This window comes from Oncorhynchus mykiss, chromosome 9 (assembly GCF_057628025.1).
Source record: "Oncorhynchus mykiss isolate SJ-2025 chromosome 9, ASM5762802v1, whole genome shotgun sequence".
Lineage (NCBI taxonomy): Eukaryota > Metazoa > Chordata > Actinopteri > Salmoniformes > Salmonidae > Oncorhynchus > Oncorhynchus mykiss.
Genome location: NC_143030.1, coordinates 69,159,837 through 69,179,724, shown reverse-complemented (window position 1 = coordinate 69,179,724; position 19,888 = coordinate 69,159,837). Strand labels below are relative to the sequence as shown.

Here is a 19,888-nt window from a genome sequence, read left to right as displayed (position 1 = left end):
CCCACCCCACCCCCTTATCCTCTCTCCCCCACCCTCATCCCCCCCCACCTCACCCTCTTTCCCCCCTATCCCACCCTCACCCTTTTCCCCTACCACACCCACCCTCTTTCCCCTACCCCACCCTCACCCTCATCCCCCAACCCTCATCCCCCAACCCCTTTCCCCAACCCTCATCCGCTCCCCCACCCTCATCCTCCACCCTCCTCTTTCCCCCACCCTCATCCGCTCCTACACCCACATCCGCTCCTACACCCACATCCGCTCCTACACCCTCATCCCTCCTCTTTCCCCCCCACCCAGCAAGTGAGTGATTTGGAGGAGAGAGATGACCTGCTACAGAAATGGGCTGATATGAGAGAGCCATAGAGAAGCACTGCATACAAAAAGAAGTTTGTGTACAAGGAGGACGGCCATATTGCCGCTTCCCTATTTTTCTCATTCTAGAATGACACTCAGGGAAAATGTAAATTGTTTGGGTGACGTACGAAATCCCCGGATAAAAAGACATGCTTTATTACAATCTGCAGTCTGTGATATTTATGAATCATATTGTACATACTTCCTTCATCTCCCACTTCTCTCTGCATTGTGAGACAAAGAGAACCCTGACTGTGATTCCAATGTTTATTAGCTACTGTAGATAATGGGTGTCTGCCTGTGAGATGCATAGAACGGAACAGTCACCCCTCATCCCTTTAGTGCCTGATCACTTATAACCCTGATATTTGACTGACATACAGGAGGATCTATAAAGAGAAAACTTCTAAAGAGCAAATTGTATTTTACACCACCATCAATAAAATATCTAAACACAGTATCTCCCTTTGTTTCCTATTCAAATGCCACAAAACTAAAGCGAGGACACTGAGAATCTGACAATGGCTAAAAGGACATGAAGAGAAAGCAGAGAGTGAAATACACAGATAACAAAAGGGTAACCCTGAACACCATAAGGTAGACATAGCTATTTCAGCAGCACTGCTTGTTTTCAATGATGTTCCCACCTCCACTGCGCTTTCCCCATAATACATCCACAGAAAACAAAGAGTACATGAAGTGCAATGACACACAGTTTCCCAATTTAAATGTAGAGAACAAGATATATCACGTAATCTCTGGGCTGGAACACATAACACCTGTTTTCTCTAAAACGGTTGTAAAATGGATACCTGCTATAAAAAAAAGTATGCTTGAGGACATGTGATGTGCTTTTATAAAAGGAGACAAATCTGTAACATTATACCATACGAAAACAAATGTGTCATGCACCAGAAGTAAATTGCCAAGCAGGGGTTCTCCCCAAAGGTATTATCCAGCCAGAAGCTATTGCAAGGGGGGGGGGGGGGGGGGTCAGTTTTCATGGGTGGAACATACAAGACAAAGAACATAGAAAAGAACTGTCGACTAGAACAGAGTCATCTGGAACAGACAGTCACCTGTGATGTCAGCTCTCCTTAGAGCAGAGCACTCAGTCCTACTCCTCAGTGTGTAAACCACCTCTCTCTCGCTCTAGTCTTCTCCCAATGTCAGAGCCAAAAAGCTGAGGAAAAACAAAGTTACATCTTGTTATCATCTGTCATCCTCGCAACTGTTCTCTCATCCCTCCTTTTCCACCACTCACAGTATTCAGTCAGATTTGCTGACATCAAACATTATTTTGATAAAGTCTATGACATCAAGGCCATCTTGCTCCCTCTTGGTTTCCCAGATGCACACTCAGAAAAAACATCTCCAGAGAGGGGCTTCAAAGTGGTTTTAGCATGTGTGGACCTTAGAGAAATAGCATGTCTGTCATTATCAGGACCCGTATTCATAAAGTGTCTCAGACTGTTGATCTAGGATCAGTCTAGCCTTTTGGATTAAAATAAGATTATATGGTCAGCGAGATCCTAGATCAGCACTTCAAGGCGCTTTGTGAATACGGACCCAGAGCAATGTCATGTCATCAACCCATCAGGACAGGGCCAAGACTACAATCTGCCTCTCGCTCTCATCTTGCCTTCTTTTCATCGGAGTCATTGTAAAGTGTAATGAAAGAAAGATGAATAATTTAGCAGAGAGACCCAGTAGCCTTTAAGAAATCCCCTTTCATGTTCCAGTGATAATACCATGTCATGCAGGCTGCAGACACGCAGTATTAAAATCTCTGTATTGAACATCAATGTAACCAGTCTGCAATCTGGGATTCCCCATTACTGTACTGTCATTGGTAGTTATGTTCAGTTTCCACAAGACTTGCCCTCATAGCTAAATGTGAACACACTCCGATGCTCTCTGTCATAGGGTAAGTCCCATGTGGCACCCTATTCCCTATGTAGTGCACTACTTTTGACCAGGGCCCATAAGCATTATTTAGGGAAGAGGGTGTCATTTGGAAGGTTGCCTTGTCCTCATACTGTAGCTTGCTAAATAGGAGCATGCTTAGTCACTGCCATAGGCTTCAGATTCAGAGTCAGTCTAGTCTGGCTGCGTTCAGACTAGATGAGTTTAGATAAAGAACTACAGTATTAGCTCTTCACTCCCAAGCAGCCCACAAGGGAAACCAAAGCTCATCCTTTAGATCTTGTCAACTTCCAATGTGATTAGCGTCGGCCTTTCCCACTTTGGGTTTCCAGCTGCAGATCAAACAGAGCAGAGCATTCTGCATACCTGTCTCAGTCAGAACACACCGGTTCCATTTGTGAAAATCCTGACCTGTGATCTGTTGTTGTGCCACAAAAACAACAACTGGTTTTAGAGATTATTCTTATGATCCACTTGCCCTAGCCAAATAGTGTTATTGGGTGCACACACACCTGATCACATCCAAGAAACTGTGAAAAATGGCACTTCTTGAGCAATGATTTTCTTGAGAATGTGTTTTGCCTGTGGAGGTTGGTAACATTGATATTTATATCATGCGGTGTGTGTGAGGTAATCTGAATGGAGCTCAGAGTTCAAAGTGGCTCGATCTGGTGTGATGCCACAAGGAATGAGCCGACTTGCAGACTACACTCTATATTCATGGAATGGGGGCAAGGCTACAGTATAAATCAAAGACAACTCAGCAGAGCCAAACCCCTTCAAGCTCCTTAAATCATGTCAGTCAGTCACACACTTGGGGATTTGGCTGCTGCCGGGCGGAGGCTGTCTCAGGTTATATCAAACAGTACCCTTCCCCATCTGCCAATCTGGGATGGCACAGATTGAAGTTCTCTCGGTGTGAACAATCAAAGTGTGTCAACAGGTGATGTAAACAGCATTGAAGACTCAGACAGACAAATTGAACAGGATCTTAAAAAGAGGAATCACGACCCGTAGGAATAAATCTGAATAAACATGACTATCAACACTGTCAGTAGCCTAAAATACAGTATGTCACTGTAGATACACATTTAGACAGTGACATAGATCATATTCAGACTATTGGATTCATTTGTCACTGTGGCTTCTGATGTTTAGACAAAATAACAGTGAGATTAGTTATCCAATAACAAGATTTTGACTGAAAGTACAGGGGAGAGAGAGGGAATAACAGATCGGGGGAGGGGCGGAGGGACGATTCCCAAAAGAACCCAGAGGTTGGATCAATGCCATGTCTGAGACTAATCAACCTGAGTGGTGCAGGCCTCGCGGGGATATTTCTAAATATTTGCCAGGCAACCCCACCCTCCGTCCTCCCTACAGGAACTGCATTATAAGACTGCCAGTCCTGATACAGCAAGACCGGGGAGGCTTTGTCATAATTGGGCACACTAAACAGCAAACCACATGTTTACATGAAATGACTAAACATGGGTCTGAGTGCTTAGCGTTGCTCCAAAAATTGTCCACTGATTCTGTCATATGGTGTGGTTCTGTCACCTCACCTGTCACATCAACTCTACATCTCATATCTACACAATCAATGAAATCTAAACACAGCCATAACGGCACAAAATGGACAAATAGGACTGACAATGTAGTCTAGACTAACAAATACTAATAAAAACGTTTCACTATACATGTTCAGATCTGCTTGTCCTAAAATGCCCACCCAGTCTCACCTTGCTTCATATCCTAGCATCCACTCAAAGCACCCGAGAGAGCCCCAGTCTAAAGAAAATCAGTCGTAAAAAAAGACCCACAATGTAAGTATTTTCCAGTTGAAGAAAGGATTTATCCACAAGGTGATGCCCTCTCCTCTAATAAGGAACTGTTTCCTCTAAACTACTGATAGAAAAAGACCCGTCCTCGAGCATGTGAATTGTGTGCATCTCTCGCTGGCTGCCCTGTGCTGTGCCGTCTGCCTGCAATATCTCCCATTGTTCCAGGGCGAGTGAGGAGGCAGGCTTCCTGCCCCAATAGACCCTGCCTACTACAATAACTGTAGACTTGCCCCCACCTCTCTCCTCCTCCTCCTCCTCTCCCCTCCAACTACTGCTAAACATTAACCCTGCAGCTGCTGGTCAGGCAAGGCCATAAAGGAGCGAGACAGAAGGAAAAGGACGTTATGTTTCCAAAGAAACCCCACTATGTAACAGACAAAAGCGTGGACCCAGAGAGGATATCCAACAGTCTGGCTAGTTGGTTTGTTTAGTAATGGAGTTATCCAGCCAGGGCTATTCAACTGCTTGTATAAAGAACATGAGTTCTGTGCTAAGAGGATTTTATCCTGAATCAGACCATTAATGACTATTATTAATAGGCAACAGAGGGAAAGACAGAGTGAATTAATAAACATACATGAACAACCAATACATAAGCTAATAATTAGAATATGCTGTTTGATTTGTAATAGCATTATTCATTTGTGAATTGATTAAGCAGCTAATGATTCTTTCAAATAACAGCTTTAATAAATGCCTTACACCAGTATGCCTGATTGTTTAGTATTTTCTAGTAAATATCACATCATTACTAATAGAAAGTTGGGTGTATCCTTTCTTCATTGACCTTAATTGACTTGACATAGAGGCCTGGAATGTACTGTACTTCAGCCTTCCGGAACGCAAAATAAAAAGCCTTTTGGTTCTTTCCTGAATGTCAGTGTCTGCAGGCTCTCTCACTCTTGGAATTTATATTTAACCTAAGCAGCTTGCCAGTGGTGCCACATTCTGACAAAAGCTTTTAAACCTCTGCCGATTCAACCGCGGCATTGGATAAAAATCATTGTATTGCCACATATTGTATTGAGAACAATTCAGCCATACCTACATCTAAAATGGCACTAGGTTGAAGTGTATCCTCCTTCCTGCTATCAAAGAGACATAATCAATGCAGGGCAACAATAGAGAGACAGAAATTGCTGTCTGTCCACCTAGTGGTTGGAAGTGAGAATAAACTGTTTCCGTCTCCATCCAAAGTCATATAAATGGTGGATGAATCTGGCTGGAGACCATTAATGCATCCCAAATGGCACCCTATTCCCTATATAGGGAACTACTTTAGTTCACAATATAGGGAATATGATGCCATTTGGGACTCAGTCAATGCCTCTGCTCTGTCAGTCATTAATCCACATGGGCACCTATCTCTATGGGATGGATGTAATGAATGGAACAGTCACAGAACCAGTCCCCTGAGGGTCAGATAGGCTGCCATGGCCCATAGTCACCCATAAAATATCCACTTTTTCAAGGATCGTGACCCACAAATAGAATACTAATGTTATGTTACTGATAGGAGTTAGCGACTGTAAGCTATAGATCATGGATTTATGATCGAGGTAGAGTAAAATCAGAATACTGGTAGCTAAAAATCTCACATTTCTTAACATAGTTTTATTTATCAGTGCTTACTGGTAAACTGTAGTAACAGTACATTGTGACATTCAGATTGAGTCACTAGTGACATGCTGACAGACCCGGCCACCACGGAGCACTGTTCAACGTGGCACCTTACAGATGTGCGAAGACATAGCAGGACATTTGACTTAAGCACAACGCAAACAGTATGAAAACCAAGTCCATTCTATAAGACTGGCTTTCTCTCTAAAAATACAAAATCCTCAAGGTTCTACCTGCCCTGGACCTGTATGACTAAAAAGGCACAAAAATACACTGCATCCAACCTTCAAATCAATATATCCCTAACACAATAAAGACATTCAGCTATACATTGACAGGTTGTCCATCTGACTGACACATTCTTCTTCCTCGTTGAGCAGTTGGTTGGTGTGCAAAGCAAGCCTCGTTGCTGTCAAAGGGGATTAGGGTTTTAAATTAGACTCCTGAGGTAAAAAACCCTATTGAGAGGCAGACAGTTTAATGGCCTGTAATAGGCTCAGCTTCATGGGAGGTGGAGCTAATCCACCTATAAGAAATGTGACACTGGCTGCTTCTGTGCTCTGCTGGGAGAGACACACACACACACACACACACACGTGCGCATAAGTACAAACGCACACACACACAGAATCATGCACAAGTGCATGCACCCACACACACACTCTACTGGGAGATGGGTAGGGTGGGTCCACAGCTGGGGCTATAAAAGGGGAATGGTGGCCTCTATGGTAATTTGCATGAAGCTTCAGCGAATCCTTAGCTAAGACCATGAAGTCTAGAATCATACTATCCATTCCAGAGACATCCCCGGCATGTACTATAGCTTCTGCATTGCTGATTTTAACTATTCATGTGGCGGATACAAAGACATTCCTTTAAAATGCATAAAAAGACCAGATCCACCACAGAAAAACATTATTCTGTAGCCAGAATAACAATACATTTCTTCCAGGTAAAAATGTAAAGTATTGTTCTTCTTACATTTCACTAAACATTAAACTCAAGTCATTTCATAACAGGTCTTGCTTATTTTTTACAGACAGGTTTTATACAGCTGCAAATAGTACAACGACAACTGGAGTCCTCTTAGTAACAACCGGCGTGACATGCTGACAGTCCGTGACACCATGGAGCACTGTTCAACGTGGCACCTTAACAGATGTGCGAAGACATAGCAGGACATTTGACTTAAGCACAACGCAAACAGTATGAAAACCAAGTCCATTCTATAAGACTGGCTTTCTCTCTAAAAATACAAAATCCTCAAGGTTCTACCTGCCCTGGACCTGTATGACTAAAAAGGCACAAAAATACACTGCATCCAACCTTCAAATCAATATATCCCTAACACAATAAAGAAATTCAGCTATACATTGACAGGTTGTCAGTCAGATGGACATTCTTCTTCCTCGTTGAGTGGTTGGTTGGTGTGCAAAGTGAACCTCACTGCTGTCAATGGGGATTAGGGTTTTAAATTAGACTTTGAGTTAAGGTGTGTGTGTGTGTGTGTGTTTGTGTGTGTCCGAAAACATTCCACAGGGATGCTGGTCCATGTTGACTCCACTGCTTCCCACAGTTGTTCAAGTTGGCTGGATGTCCTTTGGGTGGTGGACCATTCTTGATACACACAGGAAACTGTTAAGCATGAAAAACCCAGCAGCATTGCAGTTCTTGACAAACCAGTCCGCCTGGCACCTACTGTACCACCATACCCCGTTCAAAGCCACATATCTTTTGTCTTGCCTATTTACCCTCTGAATGGCACACAAACAGAATCAATGTCTCAATTGTCTCAAGGTTTAAAAATCCTTCTTTAACTGGTCTCCTCCCCTTCTTCTACACTGACTGAAGTGGATTTAACAAGTGACATCAAAAAAGGATCATAACTTTCACCTGGCCAGTCTGTCATGTACTTAATGTTTTGTATACTCAGTGTATATTGCACCCTTAAGGTTCTATATAGCAACCCTGAGGTTCTGATCAATGAACCCTTTGGTTCTATCCAGAACCTTTTTTTCTAAGAGTGCAGCCTTCCTTACTGAACAAATTCAGGCAATAACTCACTGTTTCACCAGCTCAAAACATTTTGGTTTCTGTGTTGTACCTACTGGACACAACCCCGGACCCCTGCAATGTTCCACAATGTTTGCCTACTGATTGTGGTCCTGGCTATAGAAGAGCAGGGTGGTTCTCAGGGCCAGAGAGGTGCAGGGACCATTAACATGTGGGCAGGCACACAGCCAGCCGCTAACATCTGGACACCAGGCATCGTGGGCGCGTCCTACACGGCACTCTATTCCCTATATAGTGCACTACTTTAGACCAGAGCCAATAGGGCTCTAGTCAAAAGTAGTACACTATGTTGAGAATAGGGTGGCGTTTGAGACGCGGCCCGTGTCAGTCAGTACAGACGCCCACAGAACCAGCTCAGCTGAAGCCAAGCATGTTCTCACATCCCAACATCCTTTGTTCTCATGTCTGGCCAGACCCAGAAAGACTTATTCATAGAATAAAATATATATAATTGAAGCCCATTGACATTACAAAGAGGTTACTATATGGTTGGAAACTCCATACATCTTTTATTTTGACTGTCTGAGATGACCAAGAGCCATCTCTTTATCAAAACAATTGATCATACAGATGCCAGAGGGTAGCTAGCTATATATCATGTCCATGGTATGTCCAAATATCTTCATGTGTTTCTAGTGCATTGAGAAATTAGATTGATGGTAGCGGTTTTAAGTAGGAGAGCCTGAATTTTAAACATACCAGCAACAAGGCATATCATAAGCTTACTAAGCCGCTTGTAGGAGTGATGTACTGAATTTACTAAGCCGCTTGTAGGAGTGAGGTACTGATTTTTACTAAGCCGCTTGTAGGAGTGAGGTACTGATTTTTACTAAGCCGCTTGTAGGAGTGAGGTACTGATTTTTACTAAGCCGCTTGTAGGAGTGAGGTACTGATTTTTACTAAGCCGCTTGTAGGAGTGAGGTACTGATTTTTACTAAGCCGCTTGTAGGAGTGAGGTACTGATTTTTACTAAGCCGCTTGTAGGAGTGAGGTACTGATTTTTACTAAGCCGCTTGTAGGAGTGAGGTACTGATTTTTACTAAGCCGCTTGTAGGAGTGAGGTACTGATTTTTACTAAGCCGCTTGTAGGAGTGAGGTACTGATTTTTACTAAGCCGCTTGTAGGAGTGAGGTACTGATTTTTACTAAGCCGCTTGTAGGAGTGAGGTACTGATTTTTACTAAGCCGCTTGTAGGAGTGAGGTACTGACTTTACTAAGCCGCTTGTAGGAGTGAGGTACTGACTTTACTAAGCCGCTTGTAGGAGTGAGGTACTGACTTTACTAAGCCGCTTGTAGGAGTGAGGTACTGACTTTACTAAGCCGCTTGTAGGAGTGAGGTACTGATTCTTACTAAGCCGCTTGTAGGAGTGAGGTACTGACTTTACTAAGCCGCTTGTAGGAGTGATTTATTGAGGGCAGTACCCTAATAATGCACCATTTTAAGCACTATTTTGGATGGCAATCCATGAGTGAATTTCTCAGAGCAATATCACTGGGATTTTCTGAGACCATGCGGCAAACAAGTTATAGCATTTTACAAGCATGTTGTACCAATTTTTTTGATTTCTGTCACTTCATGCTCTTTCAGATCAGGTTTTCACAATCACGACCAACTATTTAACATGTCATTGGCCAAACCGGATGTGTGCCATTGACCTGGCTTGCTTGAATTGATTAAAGCCGCTACATCGCAAGCCATATATCCCCTGGTTGAGGCGATGAATTGGATGTTTGTTACAGCTGCTTTCTGGAGGTGTTTTAACCAACTGCAATATTTGTGTGACCGCAGATTCCATTTTAGGGTGGATTTTGAATGAGTTTTAGTCCTTTACACTTTGAGGAACACTCACAGATGAATGAATTGTTGCAGTATAGGCCTATATCTAAGCCTATGTCTAAGCCCAAAAGGCTATTGTTATTTTCTACCAAGCAAATGATTTGATATGGTTTATATTAGTAGACAAATACCAGGGGAATAGTTTAAGCTGTTCTTAATGACCCCTAAATAATGTTCTGCCTTTAGCAGAACATTCCCGTTGACTGACACACAGGCACCAACTCTTCTGATTCTGTGGTTTGTGTTTTTTTAAGAAAAGGAGAAACAAAAAGGCTGCTGGGTAAAACAATGCAGATGAGGGAAATGTTCTTTCATCCAAATTTATGCAGTGTGTTTGGAAACAGTAGTGATGTCTCGGGGAGACCTTGGTCCTGCCTCCTGCTTTGAGCTCTGTCATATCATTCCAGCTACACAGGGTAATTTATGAATATTTGTACATGCCAATGTGATGCAGCTCCAGAAGCGCCTCAGCTGGTGCGGCAGCATAACCATGGTAACTACCTGCATGCAGCAGACGGCGGGGGTGCAGAGGGAATTAGAGGAAAAACTGACGAGACGGGAGTGGGGTTAGTCTGGCTGACACCTAACTCAAAGTCACATGAGTCAGCAAGGCTAGAGAGGGGTAGCCCTGCCCAGCACATCTTCAAAGGATGCTGATGAGGCATATGCACCGAGGGGAAGCAGCAGGTTTAAGAAAGGTAGGCCTCCTATGGCCTAGTGACACTGTGACCTATCTGTGGAAGGCATTCAATAACAGCACTGTAGAAGCGTGTCTGAATGGAGCCCTGTGCAGACGTAACTGTTATCAATAGTCTAATTCAGGGCTCTCCAACCCTGTTCCTGGAGAGCTACTGTCCTGTAGATTTTTACTTCAACCCTAATTTAGCGAACCCGATATGAATGATTGACAAGCGGAATTAGGTTAACTACACTAGAGCAGTCAACACAACCAGGAACAACATAGTGATCGCTAGGGAATTAATTACCTTGACTTTACAGAGGTTCTAATCTAAAAATAAATAAAAAAATACATTTAAAAAAGTACGAAATTAGGCCTATTCCATGAGTAGGAGCCCAAGGAATAGTCAAACACTAAGTCTACCTCTAGTCTTGGTCTAAAATGTTATGGCTGATGTCTTCTGTGAGTATTTGGATATTGTAATGATTTTCAAATGTCAGCATGATTCTGTCAGACTCAGAACACAATGGATACATGGAAGCTTGATGATCAAAGGCCAAATGAACACATATTGATAATGTGCTACTATGTCAGATGTAACATGATTTGCATATTTTAAAGAGTCTTGTTGCAATTAAGGAAAGTATATAATTTGTTTTTATCTCAATGGATCCAATATTCATCATGTTTTAAGCTTGTAAATCATTCAAAAATATATGCAACAATCCCAATCTTATAACATGATGACATATAGCAACTGTGTCTCACAGACATACACTACTGTTCAAAAGTTTGGGGTCACTTAGAAATGTCCTTGTTTTTGAAAGAAAAGCAAATTTTTTTTGTCAATTAAAATAACATCAAATTGATCAGAAATTCAGTGTAGACATTAGTCATTTACAACATTAACAATGTAGCTGGAAATGGCTGATTTTTAATTGAATATCAACATAGGCGTACAGAGGCCCATTATCAGCAACCATCACTCCTGTGTTCCAATGGCACGTTGTGTTAGCCTTTTTTAAATGATAAACTTGGATTAGCTAATTGATCATTCGAAAACCCTTTTGCAATTATGTTAGCACAGTTGAAAACTGTCGTCCTGATTAAAGAAGCAATACAACTGGACTTCTTTGGACTATTTGAGTATCTGGAGCATCAGAATTTGTGAGTTTGATTACAGGTTCAAAATGGCCAGTAATAAATGTGTACTACTCCCTTTACAGAACAGAGCAAACTGTCTCTGTCCAGAATATAAAGAGGAGTGGGAGGCCCCAGTACACAACTGAGCAAGAGGACAAGTACATTAGAGTATCTAGGTTGAGAAACAGACGCCTCACAAGTCCTCAACTTGCAGCTTCATTAAATAGTATCCGCAAAACACCAGTCTCAACGTCAACAGTGAAGAGGCAACTCCGGGATGCTGACCTTCTAGGCAGAGTTCCTCTGTCCAGTGTCTGTGTTCTTTTTCCCCCATCTTAATCTTTTATTTTTATTGGCCAGTCTGAGATTTGGCTTTTTCATTGCAACTCTGCCTAGAATGCCAGCATCCTGGAGTTGCCGCTTCACTGTTGACGTTGAGACTGGTGTTTTGCGGGTACTATTTAATGAAGCTGCCAGTTGAGGATTTGTGAGGCATCCGTTTCTCAAACTAGACACTAATGTACTTGTCCTCTTGCTCAGTTGTGCACCGGGGCCTCCTACTCCTCTTTCTATTCTGGTTAGGGACAGTTTGTGCTGCCATGAGAAGGTAGTACACAGCGTTGTACAAGATCTTCAGTTTCTTGGCAATTTCTTGCATGGAATAGCCTTCATTTCTCAGAACAAGAATAGTTTCTTTAGGATCTGCTTCTGGCCATTTTGAGCCTGTAACCAAACCCACAAATGCCGATGCTCCAGATACTCAACTAGTCTAAAGGGCAGTTTTATTGCTGATTTAAATCAGGACAACAGTTTTCAGCGGTGCTAATATAATTGCAAAAGGGTTTTCTAATCATCAATTAGCCTTTTAAAAATGATATACTTGGATTAGCTAACAACATGCCATTGGAACAAAGGAGTGATGGTTGCAGATAATGGGCCTCTGTATGACTATGTAGATATTACATTAAAAATCAGCCGTTTCCAGCTACAATAGTAATTTACAACATTACCAATGTCTACACTGTATTTCTGATAATGTTGTTTCTTTCAAAAACAAAGGACATTTCTAAGTGACCCCAAACTTTTGAACGGTAGTGTATGTGACACAAAAGGCATGCAAAAACATCTGTAAACAATTAGAGACAGTGTGAGGGAGTGCTTCTACCACCCATTACACTTGAATGAGTCACTGCTGTTCATGGTGTAAGTGAGCACATTTTGGTAACACTACGTAAGTCTAATGGCCTTAGATTCCATACTGAACTGAAATCTAGGGGTTCCCCATAGTCAAGGTGGTGTGTTAACCCAAATGTGAAATGCTATCCCAAACTGAATTGCAAGATCAATTCCTTCAAATGTGACTTGATCTCACTTGCAATCGCTTCGTTTTATTTTTCTGAAAGCTAAAACAAATCTGTCGACATTTAGACAAATTTCATTACATCAATAACACGACTGCCTATTTTACCTATTTCGCTTGTCACATTGGTGCGACAACACACGCGCGATTCGAATCGATACATTGAAATCAAACTCACCTCATTTGTAGTTTTGGTGGGTCCTGCTGAAAACTGACCATTCAGTAATGTATTGGCCCAAATATACTCAATTGCTACGTTATACAATAACCTTTATATAAGGCGGTGTATTGAGAGACCACCCCTGTCTTGTCTTGGGCCGTTTTATCGCTTCGTCTGCATGGGTGTATTCATTACGCAGATTCTGTTGCAAAACGTTTTCCAACAGAAACTGTTTACCCCAAACGGAAATGGTTAACAAAAACGAGTTTCTATTGCACAAATTCAGGTAGGCTCCTCCCCGTTTCGTTCGGTTCTTAAAAGGCAAACTGTTTCCATTGCAAGAGGTAATGAATACACCCCATGTTGCCTCGGCTTGTTTGCAGCGTTAGACTTATCGGACTGGGTAAGGGAAAGTGATGTCATCAAATTAAATTGTATTATCCACCCCAATTTCAGGTCAGGCTGTGTTCCATGTTGCCAAGTACGACTTTTTAATGTCACTTTGTCGTCTCAAAAGTTCCACTGATGATGCTTTGGAGAATAACATTTTTTTCATTGAAAAAGGCAAATCAAGATGCAGGCATTTTCAGAAAGTACATTAAGGCTACATTTAGACAGGCAGCCCATTTCTGATCTTTTTTTCCCACTAATTGGTCTTAGACCAATCACATATCTTTTCACAACAGCTTTTTTTCAGAGCCTATTGTAATTGGTCAAAAGACCAATTAGGGGAAAAATATCAGAATTGGGCTGCCTGTGTAAATGCAGCCTAAGTGCGGTACAAATGTAAATGGGTTGCACACACCAAATAGAAAAGCTGAAGAGCTTATGTACATCCAGGAACTTTTTTGCAGTTGCTGGAGTTACAGGTGAACTCATGAAAAATTCAAGGAAAACGCTGCACACTGCTGTTCATGAGATTTTAATTGACAACATTTCAACCCTGAGGTCTTCATCAAGCATCCACATCCCAGGTGGGCATGGAAGGTCCTTTATATTAGAGGCAGTGCTCAGTGACATCACTTCCCGTTTTAAAGGTGCACTGTGCAGAAATCACTCCGCCATTTCCTGGTTGCTAAAATTCAAATAGTTTACCTTAGTTTGTGAAAAAACAAGCAAGTATAGAGTAGAGAATCATTGTACCATCTGAACCTCAATCTTCTTCATAAACAAAAATATTGTATTTTCAGTTGTTTGAAGCTGGTGTCCAAAACCAAAAGTAAAAGACACAAAAAGGAAACTTAAGAACGGGAAACATAGAAATAGCGCACATAGAACATATCTACCACTTTTAAAACTCACACTTCTTTGTGAATTTGCTCAGGTTACCCAAAAAGTTACATATTGCAGCTTTAAGGGGTTACCCCTGCCTCAGAAAGTGATGTCACTGAGTTCTGCTCCTATATAAATAACCTTCCAACCCATCTGGGATATGGTTGCCATGGTGCCTAGAGGCAGCTGTAGTAGTTTACTCCTTCAAATTATTATTAACTTTTTTATGCACATTGTTTTTAAATCAACCTTTTTTTTTGATAGCTTATCAAGATCATAGGAATCTTTTTTATTTTGATCATTAACATTGAGTTAGCATATGTGGCAACTTCTCCAACCTCACCAAAATGTCTGAATTCAAAATGTCAGCCATATCCCAGATGGGTTGGAAGGTTATTTATATAGGAGCAGAGCTCAGTGACCCTCAGGCAAATGACATCACCCCCTCCAAGCCAATACAGTCCATACAGAGCACAGTGTATCAACCAAAATGTAATGAAAGTTTCCACCAATGCCTCCACAAGTTTTGCAATCTACAATATCCAATACTTAACAAGTCCTCTTTTGTATGAGTTTCTCAGACAATGACTGACATGATCTGAAACATGGCTCAAAGAGGGGACTTTTACCATCAAAATGAGGCAGCGCCGCCTGGATACACATACTCGGAAAGTATTCAGACCCCTTGACTTTTTCCAAATGTTATGTTACAGCCTTATTCTAAAATGGATGAAATAGTTTTTCCCCCCTCAATCTACACAAAATACCCCATAATGACAAAGCAAAAACAGGTTTTTAGAAATGTTTCAAATGTATTAAAAAATTAATTAAATGTGATATTTCAGTTTCATAAGTATTCAGAACCTTTAGCGATTACAGCCTCAATTCTTCTTGGGTATGACTCTACAAGCTTGGCGCACCTGTATTTGGGGAGTTTCTCCCATTCTTCTCTGCAGATCCTCTCGCTCTGTCAGGTTGGCTAGGGAGTGTTGCTGCACAGCTATTTTCAGGTCTCTCCAGAGATATTCGGGTTCAAGTCCGGGCTCAGGCCAAAGAGTTCAATCTTGGTTTCATCAGGCCAGAGATTCTTGTTTCTCAAGGTCTGAGTCGTTTAGGTGCCTTTTGGCAAACTCTAAGCATGCTTTCATGTGCGTTTTACTAGGGAGTGGGTTCTGTCTGGCCACTCTACCATAAAGGCCTTATTGGTGGAGTGCTGTAGAGATGGTTGTCCTTCTGGAAGGGTCACCCATCTCCCCAGAAGAACTCTGGAGCTCTGTCGGAGTGACCATCAGTTTCTTGGTCAAATCCCTAACCAAGGACATTCTCCCCCGATTGCTCAGTTTGGCCGGGCGGCCAGCTCTAGGAAGTTTTGGTGTGTTTCTTCCATTTAAGAATGATGGCGGCCACTGTGTTCTTGGGGACCTTTAATGTTGCAGAAATGTTTTGCTACCCTTCCCCAGATATGTGCCTCAACACAATCCTGTCTCTGAGCTCTATGGACAATTCCATTGACATTACGGCTTGGTTTTTGCTCTGACAATTGTGGGACCTTACAGACAGTTGTGTGGCCTTTCCAATCATGTCCAAATTATATTTACCACAGGTGGACTCCAATAAAGTTGTAAACATCAAGGATAATCAATGGAAACAGAATGCACCAGACAACTCTCATTTGCAAACATTTAAAAAAATATCATTATTGTGTGTAGATTGATGAGGAAAAACATTTATTTAATCCATTTTAGAATAAGGCTGTAATGTAACAAAATGTGGAAAAAGTCAAGGGGTCTGAATACTTACTGAATGCACTGTAAATACATTGAAAAGGCGAGCAGCCAAGGCCTTGCTGTTATATAAAGAGACTGCTTCATTTTGAAACCCACAATCTGCTGCTGATTATCAGTCTTGAGTGCCTTGCTTCAGCCTTGAGTGCCTTTCCTCTAAGTCGACCTGCACCCACTCTGTCCTGAACCCCCAACCCAGACTGCCCCTCCCCTCAGCAACTTCACAAAGTTCCATCCACCACTACAGTCAATCACTTGCTCCCTTGACCCTATCCCTACACAAAACCTGCTCATCTAGCCAACTTCAGTTTGTCACCACCCTCATCAACAAGTCCCTGCTGACCAGTGAGGTACCAATGCAATCACTCTTCAAAACATCCTATCCAACTACAGCTCCATCTCCAACCTCCCCCTTTCTATCAAAAGTGTTGGAGAAAGTGGCTGCAAACCAGCTTCAATTCCATCGGTCTTCCAATCAGCTGTACACATTTTTCCAGTCTAGCTTCTGGCCCTTGCACAGCACCAAAACAGCTCTGGTGAAAGTTAGCAACAACCTACTGATGGCTGCAGATTCTGGGTCACTTAGCCTCATCCTCTTAGATCTGTTCTACTTTTGACACCTTTGCCCAAGACATCCTCCTGCAATGTCTAAGAGAGCACATTGCAGTCTCCGGAACTGCTCTGAACTGGTTCTCCACCTACCTCTCCAATAGGAAGCAGTAAATCACAATTGGAAGTCCAGATCGGAGGAGTCTACAGTCACACGTGGTGTCCCACAGGGGTCCGTTTTGGGGCCTATTCTGTTCCTAATCTACATACTCCCTCTCAGCTAAATCCTCAGAGACTTCACTGAGTATACAAAACATTAAGAACACCTGCACTTTCCATGACAGACTGACCAGGTGAAAGCTATGATCCGTTATTGATGTCACTTGTTAAATCCACTTCAAATCAGTGTAAATGAAGGGGAGGAGACCGGTTAAAGAAGGATATTTAATCATTAAGACATGGATTGTGTGTGTGCCATTGAGGGCGAATGTGCAAAACAAGAGATGTAAGAGCCTTTGAACGGGGTATGGTAGTAGATGCCAGGCCAGCAAATTTGATACAACTGTTGAAAGCATTGGAGTCAACAATGCCTGTGGAATGCTTTCGACACCTTGTAGAGCCCATGCCCCGACAAACTGAGGCTGTTCTGAGGTCAAAGGGGTGAGGGTGCAACTCAATATTAGGAAGTTGTTCCTAATGTTTGGTATACTGAGTGAATAACATCAACTTCCACTGCTACGCTGACGATACACAATTATATATTAACACAAATCCGGACACCATCTCAGCCCTAGCAGCTACCTAGATGACATCAGGGCATGAATGAAAGAACTTCCTCTAGCTGAACAGCAGCAAGACAGAGGCTGTGCTTATTGGGACACCCAAGCAGGTCACCAGTGCTTATTGGGACACCCAAGCAGGTCACCAGTGCTTATTGGGACACTCAAGCAGGTCACCAGTGCTGAAAACATCTGCACTAAAACTGATGGTCAAGCAATCCTTCTGTCTTCTTAAACCCGGGAGTAAAGTTTGATCCTTTGCTGTCCTTTGATGCCCATATAAAACATATCTGCAAAAAACAATTTTTTCCATCTAAGAAGCATCGCCCAGCTCAAACCATCGCTTACGCAGCCAGAAGCAGAGAAACTCATCTACGCATTGATCGTCTCCCGAATCGACAACACTGTTCGGGGGCCTTCCAGGCAAATCACTTCAGAGGCTTCTCTAGAATAGTCCACATCACCCACATCCTTGCCAAACTCCACTGGCTACCGGTCAACTATAGGACTGACTTTAAAATTCTCCTCCTAGTGTTTAAAGCCTTGAATGGATTTTGCCCCACCTACATTAGCGACCAATTTATATCAATGAGCCACATCACACATACCACTCCAACACACCACTGCTTCAAGTCCCCAAGACATGTACTTTGGGGCACTGAGCATTCTGCTCCCTTGCCCCTCACCTATGGAACTCTTTCCCTGACCAGAGCTGCTCCACCAATCTGAACTTTTAAAAACACATTTCTACAAACTGACTTTCTTATAGTCCAAATCTGGAATATCATTTTAGCACCAAGCCCATTATTGCCATGTCCTGCCTTCAATCTATAATATGTTGTTGTATAAAAAAAAGAGATAATTTCTGCCTATGTAAAGCTTTCAGATAAATGAAATCATTTAATTTGTTACATGCGCCGAATACAACTGGTGTAGACAACTCAGTGAAATTCTTGCTTACAGAACCTTTCCCAACAACGCAAAGTTACTATTTTATTTTTGTAACTAAACGAGGGAAAAAATATATACAAGAATGGAGCTATATACAGCGAGTATCTGTACCAGATCAATGTGCAGAGGTACAAGGTACTTGAGGTATGTACACATGATCAAAAGTATGTGGACACGTGCTCGTCAAACATCTCATTCCAAAATCATGGGCATTATTATGGAGTTGGTCCCCCCCCTTTGCTGCTATAACAGCCTCCACTCTTCTGGGAAGGCTTTCCACTAGATGTTGGAACATTGCTGTGGGGTCTTGATCCATTCAGCCACAAGAGGCGGCAGGTAGCCTAGTGGTTAGAGCGTTGGACTAGTAACCGAAAGCTGACAAGGTAAAAATCTGTCGTTCTGCCCCCGAACAAGGCAGTTAACAACAAATTCTTTTTTTCAAGACGGTTTAACTGAATTGCCTAGTTAAATAAAAATAAGAGCCTTAGTGAGGTCAGGCACGGATGCTGGAATTCAACATATTTTTTTTTTATATGGGTGGGATTTAGTCTTTTCAACCTATTAGAACATAGGTTGAGGTAAATATCTTCTCATCTGCAGCAACATGGTCCAGTTCTGTTGAGTTTTCTGTAGGTTCCCCATCACCTCCATGACAATCTGGAGAGAACAAGAAGAAATGCAGTTCAAACAAAGACAATTTCCATAGTCATTTCAACAACATAGGAACAATTTTCTTCAACATTCTGCCTATGTAAAGCTTTCAGATAAATAAATGTGTATTTTGGAAAGTATTCAGACCCCTTCCCTTTTTCCAAATTTTGTTACAGCCTTATTCGAAAATTGATTAAATAAAAAATAAATCATCAATATCACAATGACAAAGCAAAAAAAAAAAAAAAGTTTAGAAATGTGTGCAAATGTATTCAAAATTAAAAACAGATACCCTACTGGTCAAAAGTTTTACAACACCTACTCATTCAAGGGTTTTTCTTTATTTTGACTATTTTCTACATTGTAGAATAATAGTGAAGACGTCTAAACATATGGAATCGTATAGTAGCAAAAAAAATGTGTTAAATCAAAACATCCTTTCTATTTGAGATTCTTCAAACAGCCACCCTGTGCCTTTGCAAAGCTGTCACACTCTTAGCATTCTCTCAACCAGCTTAATGATTAGGTAGTCACATGGAATCAATTTCAATTAACAGGTGTGCCTGGTTAAAAGTTAATTTGTAGAATTGATTTCCTTCTTAATGCGTTTGAGCCAATCAGTTGTGTTGTGACAAGATAGGGGGGATATACAGAAGACTGCCCTATTTGGTAAAAGTCCAAGTCCATTTTATGGCAACAGCAGCTCAAATAAGCAAAGAGAAACGACAATCCATCATTACTTTAAGACATGAAGGTCAGTCAATGCGGAAAATTAAGAACTTTGAAAGTTCTTCAAGTGCAGTCGCAAAAAACATCAAGCGCTATGAAACTGGACCGCCACAGGAATGGAAGACCCAGAGTTACCTCTGCTGTCATTAGACTTGCCAGCCTCAGAAATTGCAG

The 19,888-nt window shown here is 41.9% G+C and overlaps 1 protein-coding gene across 15 annotated transcripts in view; it reads right to left on the bottom strand.

Annotated features, from left to right (window-relative positions):
• Positions 1-13,203, bottom strand: part of LOC110532648 (nck-associated protein 5-like) — a 29,953-nt gene extending 16,750 nt beyond the window's left edge. For 4 of the 15 annotated variants that reach the window (XM_090185154.1, XM_036988664.2, XM_090185157.1 and 1 more), the window contains exons 1-2: positions 13,018-13,189; positions 1,437-1,540 (exon numbers count right to left, since the gene is read on the bottom strand). Coding sequence is in view for 4 of the 15 variants with exons in the window: in XM_036988661.2 (XP_036844556.2) it covers positions 13,018-13,058 (41 nt within the window). In the remaining 11 variants the exon portion in view is untranslated. Of the gene's footprint in view, positions 1-1,436; positions 1,541-4,025; positions 4,341-13,017 lie in introns of those variants that run through there. The other 11 variants (XM_021616724.3, XM_090185158.1, XM_090185156.1 and 8 more) reach the window with 7 other exon arrangements.
• Between the last annotated feature and the right edge of the window lie 6,685 nt (positions 13,204-19,888).